General features: G+C 34.1%; 1 protein-coding gene across 1 annotated transcript; it reads right to left on the bottom strand.

The window, feature by feature from the left end:
* Positions 1 to 1,193: 1,193 nt before the first annotated feature.
* LOC107875603 (high-affinity nitrate transporter 2.1-like) lies at positions 1,194 to 3,604 on the bottom strand. The gene is made up of 3 exons (XM_016722379.2): positions 2,643 to 3,604; positions 2,433 to 2,548; positions 1,194 to 2,069 (listed from the first exon to the last, which is right to left on the bottom strand). Exons 1-3 carry the CDS (start codon positions 3,450 to 3,452, stop codon positions 1,403 to 1,405), a joined length of 1,593 nt encoding a protein of 530 aa, XP_016577865.1. The 5' UTR covers positions 3,453 to 3,604; the 3' UTR covers positions 1,194 to 1,402.
* Between the last annotated feature and the right edge of the window lie 10,499 nt (positions 3,605 to 14,103).

Here is a 14,103-nt window from a genome sequence, read left to right as displayed (position 1 = left end):
ATAAACCAATTTTTTGCATGTCGACGTCATGACGTTTTTTTCACCTACCAGGGAAGCCTGACGCACACATACATATTTTGTGTTTACAGTAAATTAAGTTAATTTTATTAGTTAAAAATTCATAGTTAGAATACATAATACTTAATTCTAAGTTAAATATGATTATGTCTAATTAATGAGTATTGAATTATAATTTTTTATCTCAAGTAGCCTAGTAAATTAAGTTAATTAATCAAGTAATGCTGATGTAACAAACCAAGTCAACTTTCCCACGACTTGGGACTTAAAAGCTGTCCCCACTGACTTAAATTAGTTTATTTTGGTGTTACTGTATATGAGTAATACTAGAAAAAGAATTCATTAGATGGTGGGAATTGAAGGCCAAGTTGTAAAATTATTTGATTTTTGAATTTTTAGTTTATCTTCAATAATTAACTTGTTGGTAATCATCACCCGACATACAAGTCAATTCTATTACAAGGGAGAGAAAATAAAAATGTGCAACTCGCACTGCAACTCAGTAATGTTGATACTTCCTAAATATTTCGATTGAATCTAAAAACTTAACCTTTAGGTTCACTAAATTGTACTCCTTCCGTTCCATTTTACTTATTTTAAATTTTCTAATTTAATTTCTAATTTTACTTGTCATTCTTCATTAATCAAGACAAGTCAATTTCTTTTTTCTTTTTTTACCTTTAGTATTAATTGTTTTTTTTTTCTAAATTAAAATGTAAACATCATTTAATAAGAGTACTGTGATAAAGTAGCCATGTTATTAATTATTTTTCTTAATCATAATGTCAATTTAAGACGAGCAAAATGAAATGGAGGGAGTAGTAATTTTTTTTTACTCCTGCGTGAGTTATTCGATACTCCACGTGAGTTGAATTGTCAATTGTACTACAGTTAAAATTTCGATTTCACTTTAAGCTAACTTAGTACTTCGATCCCTGTACAGATTGCTGCAAATTATAAACTTTGAAAGATGATCTTTCATATCAATTTTAGTTAGCTACTAGGAGAAGAAAAACCATTCACATACTTATATGAACCAACTGGAATGAAAGATCAGGGGCCCTTCTTAGAAGTCAAAAAGTTTTATAATAATACACTTTTGAATCTACAGACTGAAAAACAACTACGTACTGGCACTAAAATACCCTTAGGAAAAGCAATAGGAAACATCACAATGAGTAATATACTATATATACTTCATATATTAAAAAAACATACACCTTAGTAGATTCCATGTATTTGTCTTGACAGTTCAACAAGCAACATCATTAAAAAACCAAAAAACGAAAGAAGAAAAATGAGGACATGTTTTCTTATTGAGACGACTGAGCTCATTTAACCTTCAATTAAACCAAAGATTGACGATCATCAATCCTTAAAAAGATTAGACGCGGCTCGGTGTCAAATTTGGTGGGGTAGGTGCGGACCCCACGCGCTTGCCGCGCTCTGATCGGCAGTTCTCGGCGAATTTCAAGCTGTTTTGGTGCATGCCTTTTTGCCTCTCGGCCTCAGTGTACTCGGAAGAATAATAATGTTCTTCGCTTCCCTTAACGGGGTCTTTTGTTGGTGGCAAAAACATACTTCCCCATTGTGGGAAATGGCACAATGTCACTGGAAGTGTGCATCCTATGATCATATATCCCATATAAGTTAGCCCTGTGGCTGTCGAGTACTTTGAGCTCGTGAAAAATAGCAATTGTGTCAATCCAGAACCGAAATTGCCTCCAGCGCCCGTCATGCCCGAGATAATACCTAATGATCTGCGAGAAATGAAGGGAATAATACCGAAGGTTGCACCACAAGCAGCTTGAGCTCCGATTGAGAATAGGATCATGAATGTTATGGCAATTGGCAGGGAATTTGAACGGCCCAACAACACACAAAATACTCCTCCGAGTGTTTGTAGGATCCAAAGGACCCAAAGTCTCCCTCTCATGCCGAATATTTTGGCTGCATAGTCCGAAGAAAATCCTCCAAACGGACGAGCTAAAAGGTTAGCCATACCAAACGTGGCTGCAATGATTCCAGCGGTGTGAAGCTTTAGATCAAACCTGAAGGTTTTAGAACAAATTTCGGTTAGCTTATGCGGGTGTAACAGCTTTCTTCATCGAAGTTAGGTTGATTACGTGCTGCTACAACAGGTTAAAGTATACTGTTAGCTAGTAAAATTAATTTTACACAATCAACAGTGATGAGCCAAAACCATTCAAGGGGGTACAACTGAATCACTTTCACTTTGAAAATTTTACTGTTTCAGTAAGGGGTTTAATTTAATACGCAGGCATAAATCCCTTCTTATAAGGAAAATTTTTACATGGTAAAAATAGTTCAAAATTTTTGTCTGTGCCTTTAACAGTAGGTGAATATGTGTGTGCACACATATAAGTTAGATCTATATATTTAAAGAAACAAACCTATCGAAGAAGTACTCCGCAATCACGTTGTCTGTGGACAGTTCAACTCCCATTGAGTATCCATAGAGCAGAACAAAGATCCATGTCCTGTAGTTTGTAGCAGCATACCACAATATCTGAATATTAAGAAAGAGATAGAATTAGGAATAAATTGTCTCCTTAACATGAAACAAAAGTACAAAAATAGTCTTGGGTGTAATTTGCACTTACGTTACCGAATTTATCTTTAGCAACATTACCCGTCTTCTGTAAAGCGCCACGATTTCCATCAGGCAAATCTTGGCCAAGAGTCAACACCAATATACCCATGATCACATGAAGCCAACCAGGAATGAAAAACGCAATTCTCCAAGCAGTGAACGGAGTTGCTCCCACCCTTCGAATTATATCATAAAGAATTGGCATAATGAGTTGAGTTGCACCGCCACCCATGTTTCCCCATCCGGCAGCTGTTCCGTTCACTAGACCAATAATCTGACTATTAAACATAGTACTCATCCAATATTGACACGACACAAATGTTGCAAGAGAAAATCCAATCATGAAACGGACAGCAACGTATCCACCAGCGGACGAAACAAAGGACATACAAAAAACAGTTGGGGCTGACAACATGATCAGAAATGCACACCCATACCGCGGGCCCAACAAATCACAAACTGCACCCATAGCAAGCCTAGATACAATACTTCCGGAAACGGAAGCAACCCCAGCGTTACCAATGTCCATTTTGGTTAAATTAAGGTTGTCCCTAATGATAGGGACTAAAGGGGCAGCAGCAAATGTCGAAACGAAACAAGTAAAGAAGGAAATCCAAGACAACTGAAATGTTAGGCCATGAGGTTTTGAAAACGAATAAAATCTAAATTGTTTGGCCTTGTGTTCAGTATCAACCGGTACTGAAAACTTCGCGGTGGTGTCAGTAGGCACCATCGGAGAAGCCACGGAGAAAGCAAGAACGGGCTCTCTTCCGGTGACTCCATGCATGGAACTCCCGGGTTCTCCTTCGATATCAGCCATTTCTGATTCGATCAAGGAAAATAACTAATAAATTTGATTAAAATGTGTTAAAGAAGTAAAATTGATGTTTATTACTTTGAGAATGTAGTGTTTATATAGTGATCAAAGCGTTGACAATGTGTAACCAGGACAATTGATTGGTGATTCCCAATGGTTACAATTTCCTTTTTTGGGGGATTTAAATATTTGATTAAAGGAATCCATTTCGCCGCATTTGAATATGAATAGTGGATAACCCCTATGGTATATCCCAAAGGTTCACTGACCATTCTCAATGTATCTTGGAGTTTCCATACCATATCTAAACGTTACCCCTTTTGACTTACAAGTGTTTGGACAAGTCTTTTGTAATAATTTGGAGAATCGGCTACTTGACAAATTTGCAGTGAATTTAAGTTATTGCACTGGTAATTTATTCGGGGGCTAATATTAATTGTTGGGTCAATAAAACGATCCCAGAATATTTCTAATATAGTGTGATATTATTTGAGTTTGGTCAGATTCGTATGATATTTTTTAAAAGACCTCACATCATTAAGAATATTCAACACCTTATAGATTGGCTCTTTTCCCTCCGCTCTTTCTACCACCCTTATGCAAATTTGTTCTCACATTCATCTCAAATTAAGTTTCACATGATTCTTTAGCATGATTTATGAACCAGAGCTTCAACGTGTCATCCATATTGTTTGAGTATCGACTGTCACCTAGGCGGAAAGCATGTGCATGCGTCTTTGAAGCCGCAGGTAGACGTTGTAAATCGGCATGGCACATAAACGGGCCAAGACACTAAGCCGGGCACCAATCTGCCATTTTTACACTTGTTCCGTTAAGGGAAAATTACAGAAAGTAGTATTATTAAGACTATAATTACAATAAATAGCAATACTTGTTGGATTCATAGTAATGAAAGGGTGTGAATGGAAAAATGGAGAGTAAAAGGGTGGAGGAAATGAGACACTAAAATTGGAAAGTATACTCCTAAAATGGCAAGTCTACTCTTTCTCCCACATTGGTGGAAGAAGAAAACTTGAGAGTGTTTATAATGAGAAACACTTACTCCACATGGAAAGTGAGGCAAGAATCTCAGAAAAAAAATAATGCCTCGCGCCGTTGTCGTCGTCGCTAGCTCGGTTTTGGCTTCAGCTTCTCGATGAGATCTATCTCCTCCATTTATATTCCGAAATAGTATTTCGAAACTGTGCAGAATTGCTGTATTATTTCTGAACTGATGTACTGGTTGAACAAATTGATGCAACCATTCAGCAAAAGGACATGCTGATTCATGAAATAAGATGACTGTTCAGGGAAAGATGCAATTTTTCATAAACAGACATAAACTTACAACAAAGGTGAAACCTTTGGATTGAACCATTGCCTCTCTTCAGAAGAGGCATGTTGTGGCTATAAATAACCTGCTTTCTTCCACAGGTTAAGAACAGAAATTTTCAAATTACAAACTTCTTCTTCTTGTCTTAAAAATACTCTAAGTGTGATCATTAAAATCGTGAGTGTGTTCAAAGAATCAGCCTATTTGAAGTATTGCTATAGTCAGATTGAAGGCCATTTTATCCTGGGAGGAAAAATTCCACAACCTCGGGTACAGTGAGGGGAATTATTTGCTTAAGAAAACTCCGTGAATTCAGACGACTTGGTCTTATTCAATTTCTGTTTCATCTATTACTTCTGAAAAAATAAATACACCTCTTGGAAAGATCATTTTGATCTTGTGTTGAGGGTATTGATATACTTCATTGAGTTCTTGTTTACAAACTTGAACTAGATGAAGTTGTTATTCTGCTATACAGATTCTGCATACCCGAATATATTGTGGAAATAACAATCTTAAGGAAATAATTTTATAGAATCTGTATTGCTTGTTTTTGGAGATTAAAGCTTAGGCTTTCTATTCCGCTTGAATTTAACTAGTGATTAGAAGACATAAAATCTTCATCACAAGTTAAGGTTCACTCGGTTGATGATTCGAAATTATAAAAACTTCATCATTAACTAGAAACAAGAAGAATAGTTTCAAGTTATTTAACTTTATAAATAGTATTCTGAAAAATACTAAGTTTTTGTCTTGTGGTGACAGGAAAAATGACAACTGAAAGTCAAATGATGGATGCGACAATGTCTGTGGGGAAAATAATATTGCCACATCAAGTCACACAAATGCTTCCCCAATGATGGCACTGGCGAAAAAGCCTGAAAAATTTTTGAGCATTGACTTCAAGCGGTGGCAGCAAAAGATGTTCTTTTACCTCACCGCTTTATGTCTGCAACGATTCACTAGAGAAGACGCTCCTGAGGTGCCCGAGGGAACCTCGGACAAAGACCGCTTTGTTATTGTAGAAGTTGGAAACATTCGGATTTCCTTTGCAGGAACTATATTCTGAGTGGTCTCCAAGACGACCTCTATAATGTCTATAGTGGAACCAAGACATCAAAAGAACTGTGAGGGGCACTTGAACGGAAATATAAAATGGAGGATGTAGAAATTAAGAAATTCCTTGTTGCACGATTCCTGGACTTCAAAATGATTGATAACAAATCTGTTGTCTCTCAAGTACAGGAGTTGCAAGTCATCATACATGATCTCCTAGCAAAAGGTATATTTTTGAAAAATACCTTAGTTAAACAAACTAAAAATGTTCTTAATACTCACATAAACTATTTTGTAGGTTTAATTGTGAATGATGCTTTCCAAGTAGCAGCGATAGTTGAGAAGCTACCACCTTCGTGGAAAGACTTCAAAAACTACTTAAAGCATAAATGCAAGGAGATGACCGTTGAAGATCTTATTGTCCAACTCCGTATCGAAGAGGACAATAAAGCTGCCGAAAGAAGGTCAAAGGGGAGTTCTACAATTAATGGAGCACATATTGTAGAAGATGGTCAAAATAGCTTGAAGAAAAGAAAGAATGTTGAACACGGAAGCAATCAACCCAAGAAAAAGTGTAAGGGAAAATGCTTCAACTGTGGCAAAATTGGCCACAAGTCCACAGATTGTCGAGCCCCGTAGAAAGGGAAGAAGAAGGACCAAGCGAATTTGATTGAGTCCAACAAAGATTATGATGATTTGTGTGCTATGTTCATGGAATGCAACTTGGTGGGGAATACACGCGAATAGTGGATGGATTTCGGTGCCACACGCCATGTTTGCGCAAACAAAGAGTTGTTCTCGTCATTTGCTCTGGCTCAAGTAGAAGAAACAATCTACATGGCCAACTCCTCTACTACTAAGGTGGAGGAAACATGAAAAGTTTGCTTAAAGATGACTTCCGACAAGGTCTTGACACTGAACAATGTGTTATATGTTCCGGAGTTACGTAGGAACTTAATTTCTGTTTCACTCCTAGATAAGAACGGATTCAAATGTGTAACCGTTTCTGGAAAAATAGTAGTTAGCAAAAGAGAAATATATGTAGGAAAAGGCTATCTCACGGAGTGCCTTTATAAGATGAATGTAATGACTGTTGAAATGAATAAAAATTCAAATTCTTCTTACTTGCTTGAATCTTATAATTTATGGCATGAACATTTAGGCCATGTTAATTACAAAACGTTACGAAAACTGATTAACTTAGAAGTTTTGCCAAAATTTAAGTGCAATAAATCTAAGTGTCAAACGTGTGTGGAATCAAATATGCAAAGCATCCTTATAAGTCTGTTGAAAGGAATTCCAATCCCTTAGACTTAATACACACTGGCATTTATGATATGAAGTCAACACCATCACCTGGTGGAAAAAAATATTTCATAACTTTTATTGACGATTGCACTAGATATTGTTATGTCTACTTGCTAAATAGTAAGGATGAAGCAATAGATGCGTTTAGGCAATATAAAACTGAAGTTGAAAATCAGTTAGACAAAAAGATCAAAATGATAAGGAGTGATAGGAGCGGAGAATATGAATCTCCCTTTGCGCAAATATGTGTAGAGAATGGAATAATCCATCAAACTACGGCCCCATATTCACCGCAATCTAATGGAATTGCGGAAAGAAAATGATGAATGCCTTACTTATAAGTTCTGGTTTACCGCAAAACTTGGGGGGGGGGGGAGGCTATCCTTACGACCAATCGTATACTCAACAGAGTTCCCCATAGTAAGACACAATCAAATCTTTACGAAAAATGTAAAGGAAGGAAACCTAACTTGAAATATTTTAAAGTGTGGGGGTGTCTAGTGAAGGTTCAAGTTCCTATACCTAAAAGGGTTAAGATATGACCTAAAATAGTGGACTGCGTGTTCATAGGATATGCTAAAAGCAGTAAAGCATGTCAATTTTTAGTTCATAAATCCGAACATCCGGATATAAATGAAAATACGGTAATTGAATCAGATAATGCTGAATTCTTTGAAAACATTTATCCGTATAAAACTAGACATGAACAGTCTAGTGGAGGATCTAAACGAACTCGAGATGAACTAAGTGAGAATGTACATAACGAAGAAAATCCAAGATGTAGTACACGTCAAAGAACGTCAACTTCGTTTGGATCGAATTTTGTAACATTTCTCTTAGAAAATGAGCCTCAAACGTTTAAAGAAGCGATGTCGTCGTCAGACTCATCATTTTGGAAAGAGGCAATCAATAGTGAGATAGATTCGATCTTAAACAACCATACATGGGAAATGGTTGACCTTCCTCCCGAAAATAAACCTTTAGGTTCTAAATGGATCTTCAAAAGAAAAATGAAGGCGGACGATACTATTGACAAATACAAGGCAAAACTTGTAGTAAAAGGCTTCAAACAGAAGGAAGGCCTTGATTACTTTGATACATACTCGCCATTAACAAGGATAACCTCAATTCGAATGTTAATTGCCTTGGCGACGGTATATGATCTTCAAATCAATCAAATGGATGTGAAGACCGCATTCCTAAATGGAGATTTGGAGGAAGAAATATATATGGAACAACCTGAGGTTTTTGTGGTTCCAGAAAAAGAAAATAAGGTGTGTAAACTTGTTAAGTCACTTTATGGACTAAAACAAGCACCTAAGCAATGGCATGCAAAGTTTGACCAAACCATGTTGGCAAACGGATTCAAAATAAATGAATGTGATAAATGTGTATTTATTAAAGACACACCAAATCACCAAGTCATTGTTTGCTTATATGTGGATGATATGTTGATCATCAGCAGAGACATTTGTGACATAAATACAACCAAACGAATGCTGGAGAGCAAGTTTGATATGAAAGACCTTGGAGTTGCAGACGTGATCTTAGGTATAAGAATCCATCGAACTCCACAAGGGTTAGCATTATCACAGTCTCATTATATCAAAAAAATACTTGACAAGTTCAAGTATATGGAATTTGGTATTGCCAAAACTCCATTGGATGCGAACTTTGCACTTCGGAAAAATGAAGGTGAAAGTGACTCGCAATTGGAGTAGGAAAGAGTATTAGGATGTTTAATGTATATAATGAACTGTACACGACCAGACATAACATGTTCTATTAGTAAATTGAGTCGATACACGAGTAATCCCAACAAAGCTCACTGGATGGCAATGAAAAGAGTTTTGGGTTGTCTTAAGTACACTCAAAATTATGCTTTGCATTATAATAAATATCCTGCGGTACTTGAAGGGTATAGTGATGCAAATTGGATCATCGGATCGAACAAAGTAAAATCCACAAGTGGATATGTATTTACTATCGGTGAAGGAACAATTTCTTGTAAATCATCCAAACAGACTTGTATCGCTCGCTCTACAATGGAATCTGAATTTATCGCATTAGATAAAGCCGGTGAAGAAGAAGAATAGCTCCGAAATTTCTTGGAAGATATTCCATATTGGCCCAAGCCAGTGGCACCTGTATGTATACACTGTGACAGCCAAGCGGCAATAGTAAGGGCAGGGAGCATGATGTACAACGGTAAGTCTCGTCACATACGACAAAGACATAATACCGTTAGAGAACTTCAATCTAGTGGAATTATCACTGTAGACTATGTAAAGTCAAAGGATAATGTGTTGGATCCACTTACGAAAGGCCTATCTAGAGAAGGAGTAGAAAGGACATCCAAGGCAATGGGTTTAAAGCCTAAGACAAGTCAGCATGGCGGTAACTCTACCTAGCAGACTGGAGATCCCAAGAGTTAGGTTCAAGGAGATCAAACAAAGTTGTATCTGACAGGTTTAACATTGTCAATTACCCAACCCATTCTCATGATGTAGGCAATGTATAGTAAACAAGGATAAGACTTAAGGTGAAAAGTCTTTTAATGCGTATCTAAATTTGGCAGATTTGACCAAATAGTTTAATATATAGGATTGAACATTTAGAAATCACCTATGTGTGGGCGAAGTGGAAGACGCTTCAAGGAGAATGTTAGTAAAGACCTATTCTCTAAGCCCTCATGAAAATTGGGACGTGTTCATGGCTGAAAAGAACAAAACCGTAAGAATCATAAACGGTAAAAGGCTGATTGTGTGACATGTGTTGTCTAGGTGTACATTAAAGTTTGACGGTTCAAAGATATCAAATCTATCGATTAACCGAGTGTATCCGATGCATGTTCACTACGGAAAGTTCAAAGGAAAACCTACTTATCCAGATGCAATCAGTCTTTGCTTGATAATCACATACTTGTCCGTAAAAGTTTTTTCAAAAAATAACCATTCCCCATTCATGTGGGGGATTATTGGGTTCATAGTAATGAAAGGGTGTGAATGGAAAAATGGAGAGTAAAAGGGTGGAGGAAATGAGACACTAAAATTGGAAAGTGTACTACAAAAATGGCAAGTCTACTCTTTCTCCCACATTGGTGGAAGAAGAGAACTTGAGAGTGCTTATAATGAGAAACAATTACTCCACATAGCAAGTGAGGCAAGAAATAAATGATGCCTCGTGCCGTCGTCGTCGTCACTCGCTCGGATTTGGATTTAGATTTGGATTTGAAAAATGATCGATCGATGAGATATATCTTTTTTGGACAAACTTTATTTGAATTTCGAAGAATACCAAATAAAAAATCCTCCATTTATATTTCGAAACAGTGTTTCGAAACTGTGCAGTGAACAGTGTTTTGAAACTGTGCAGGCATTGTTTTTGAACTAATCCTGCTTCAGAACTGCTATATTGTTTCTGAACTGATGTACTGGTTGAACAAATTGATGCAACCATTCAGCAAAAGGACATACTGATTCATGAAACAAGATGACTGTTCAGGAAAAGATGCAATCTTTCATGAACAGACATAAACTTACAACAAAGGTGAAACCTTTGGATTGAACCATTGCCTCTCTTCAGAAGAGGCATGTTGTGGCTATAAATAACCTGCTTTCTTCCACAGGTTAAGAACAGAAATTTTCAAATTACAAACTTCTTCTTCTTGTCTTAAAAATACTCTAAGTGTGATCATTAAAACCGTGAGTGTGTTCAAAGAATCAGCCTATTTGAAGTATCGCTATAGTCAGATTGAAGGCCATTTAATCCTAGGAGGAAAAATTCCACAACCTCGGGTACAGTGAGGGGAATTATTTGCTTAAGAAAACTCCGTGAATTTGAACGACTTGATATTCAATTTCTGCTTCATCTATTATTTCTGAAAAAATAAATACACCTCTTGAAAAATCATTTTGATCTTGTGTTGAGGGTATTAAGATACTTCATTGAGTTTTGTTTACAAACTTAAACTAGACGAAGTTGTTGTTCTGCTATACAGATTCTGCATACCCAAATATATTGTGAAAATTACAATACTTTTATAAAATTACAATTTATATCAAGAGTAACATTATTTTAATCATTAACTAGTCAAGTGCATGTTTCACTATTTTACATTTTTCTATTTTCGCTCCACTATTTCACTTCTCCCAAATATAGCCATATATTTTACCTTTTTTTTTTTTCATCTTATTTTTTTTATCATTTTTTTTTTTTTTTTTATTTTTTTTTTATTTTTTAATTCCACTTTTTTTTCTCTCTTCTATTTCTCTTCTTTTTTTTTCTTTTTTTTTTCTTTTTCATATTTGATGATAATTATCTCCAAGATATTTACGATTTTAAAATAAAACATCATTAGTGTCTTTCACTCTCTTATATCTCTATTTTTTTTTGTTAGTTTTTTTTCATCTTATTTTTTTATCATTTTATTTTTTATTTTGATTTCTTTTTTTTTCCACTTTTTTTTCTTTTTTCTTTTCTTTTTTTTCTTTTTATATTTTAGTTTTCTTATTCTTTTTTCTATTTTATTTTATTTCTTTTTTTTTCCTTTAATTTTTACACTTCTATTTCTCTTTTTTTCTTTTTTCAGTTCTCTTTTTTCATTTTTTTTTTACTCTTCTATCTCTATCTTTTATTTTGGAAAGACAAATATGTATATCACATACACATATTCAAAAAACTTACAAAATATATAACCATACAGATTTGGATATGTATTTACAGTACAAAACATACATATTATTTACGAAATACTTATCATATTCATATGAGATGATAATTAAAAGCCCCGTAAACTTGTCTGCCTAACTTACTTTAGCACTCTAAGTTTACATGTAATTATTTACCCCCTTGTTTCAAGTGATATTTTGAAATTTTGAAGAGCATGGAAATAATAATCTTCATATTTGAATTTAATTTGGAAAATGAATCTACTAATTTAAATAAGAGTAATTTATGAGAATTTAATTAGATTGGATAATTATTCCTTATTTAACTCAACTAATTTGAGTAAAATAAGACCAGTTAATCTTGTTGTATATGTATTTGTGTAGCAACAGTTTGCTTAAAACAAAATATAATTTGTTATTTTTCGTAATTATAAAACTATTGCTATAAAAGTTATAATTAAGGCTCTATAATTGCTATTTCTGAAATTTCCCCCGTTAAATCACTGGCTCTCGATTAAATTGTTGGTCTAAAACGGTTCAAAAAACCTCTTTATGTAGTGTGTTATATTGTTCAATTTGGAACTCTTTCTATTTTTCCAAAAGACCCCACATCATCAAAATTATGCAAGGACTTATGAGTAACTTATTTTTATTTGACCTGCCAATATGAAACTTTATTTGTATACTTAACGAGACATGGATCTGATCTTTAAGTATAGATAGATGCTTTGGCCGCTTTCCCTAATTTTCTGAATCTGTTGAATTTTTCCTAGTCCTCACAATTTAGTAAACGTGATTGAAATGATTATTATTTTTGAGTTTTTTTTTTTTTTTTTTATAAATAAGAGGCATTTATTAAAATTCTTAAAATTATTCATTTTTCAGCTCCGCAAGACACTATAAAGAGATATTAAAGGCAAGTTTCGAAAAACAAAACTTCACAGTTAAAATTAGAGTAATTAAGTATTTGTAAAAAAATGTGCAAAAACTTTAAAAGATCTAAAAATTACACAAATATACAACTTATGTTTTCAATATTACAAAAAATCTCAATTTCCTAAACATATTACAAAAATCCCAACATATACACAGAATGCTATGTATATGTCGGCTATATTATGTATATTAATAGGAAAAGAGAGTAAAGTAATTAAAAAGGTGAGAGAGTATCTAATTGCTTCCAAAAGGATTGGTATTTATGTTATTTATACTTAAAAGATTTGCCCCTCTTACCGTCATTAGAAGGAAAAAGACTTTATCCGGGTGTATATTACACCTAATAAAGTTAAGTTAATCATACAAGCCTTATATTCTAATAAAGAAAATTTCAAAAGGCATTGAGGCAATAAATATTAATTGATTTAAAAAGACTTAGGATTGGTAATGGAGAAAAGATTGAGGATTTGTAAAAACTTTTTGTTGCTTTAGTTTTCTATGGGTCTTCTTCTTTTTATTTAATTTTCTTCATGTCTTCTTCTTGCCGTAATTAAATTCTCAAATTCTACCTCATTTTTCTTAGAATGTCAAGCAACACGCACATAATCAGAACTCAGAAGTTCATACTTAGAAGCAAAGACATAACGGAACGAATATATAATTATTTAAGTTGAGTTTATTTTGTTAATGATATAGGGACAAACTTCTCAAGAGCTCAAAGTAAAATATATTATGAAAATCAAGTTTTATAGGTAAACATAATTATGTGAAGTTTTCATCGGTTTTTAATCTTTATGTTTGTTATATTAAGGGTATATAAATGTAAGTATTTTTTGGTAATGTTAAATTGAAAGTTGGCTGATTTATAGTATAACAAAAGATAGTTACGGTAGAAGAATTTTTTGGTTAAAATTGGCCAGCAATTACGTTCTAATGTCAAGAGCCGGTTTAGGTATTTTTATTATTTTATAGATTTAAGATATATGTACTTAGCAATTAACTACGATTAAGTATCGATAATCATAATTAAAAAAATGACACATATTGTTTATTTATTGATTGAGTATAAACACCCGGTGCAAGTATATTCCCATTGGGCAATAATAAATATATAGTTTATATATTATTTTGAAATAAGCCAATTCTTTGCCTGCTCACTTCTTCACGTTTTTCTCACCTTTCCTACTACGAAAATTTGGTGCATACTTATTCATGTTTACTATTTACATTAGAAATTATATCTAGAATACTTAAATATGGTTATATTAGAAATTATATTTAGAATACTATTCACTTATTTGTGGATAAATACACAACTTACATTTATTGATTTTGTAAGTAACGAGTGGGA

This window comes from Capsicum annuum, chromosome 6 (assembly GCF_002878395.1).
Source record: "Capsicum annuum cultivar UCD-10X-F1 chromosome 6, UCD10Xv1.1, whole genome shotgun sequence".
NCBI classification, from domain to species: domain Eukaryota; kingdom Viridiplantae; phylum Streptophyta; class Magnoliopsida; order Solanales; family Solanaceae; genus Capsicum; species Capsicum annuum.
This window is presented reverse-complemented; position numbering and strand designations above follow the sequence as displayed.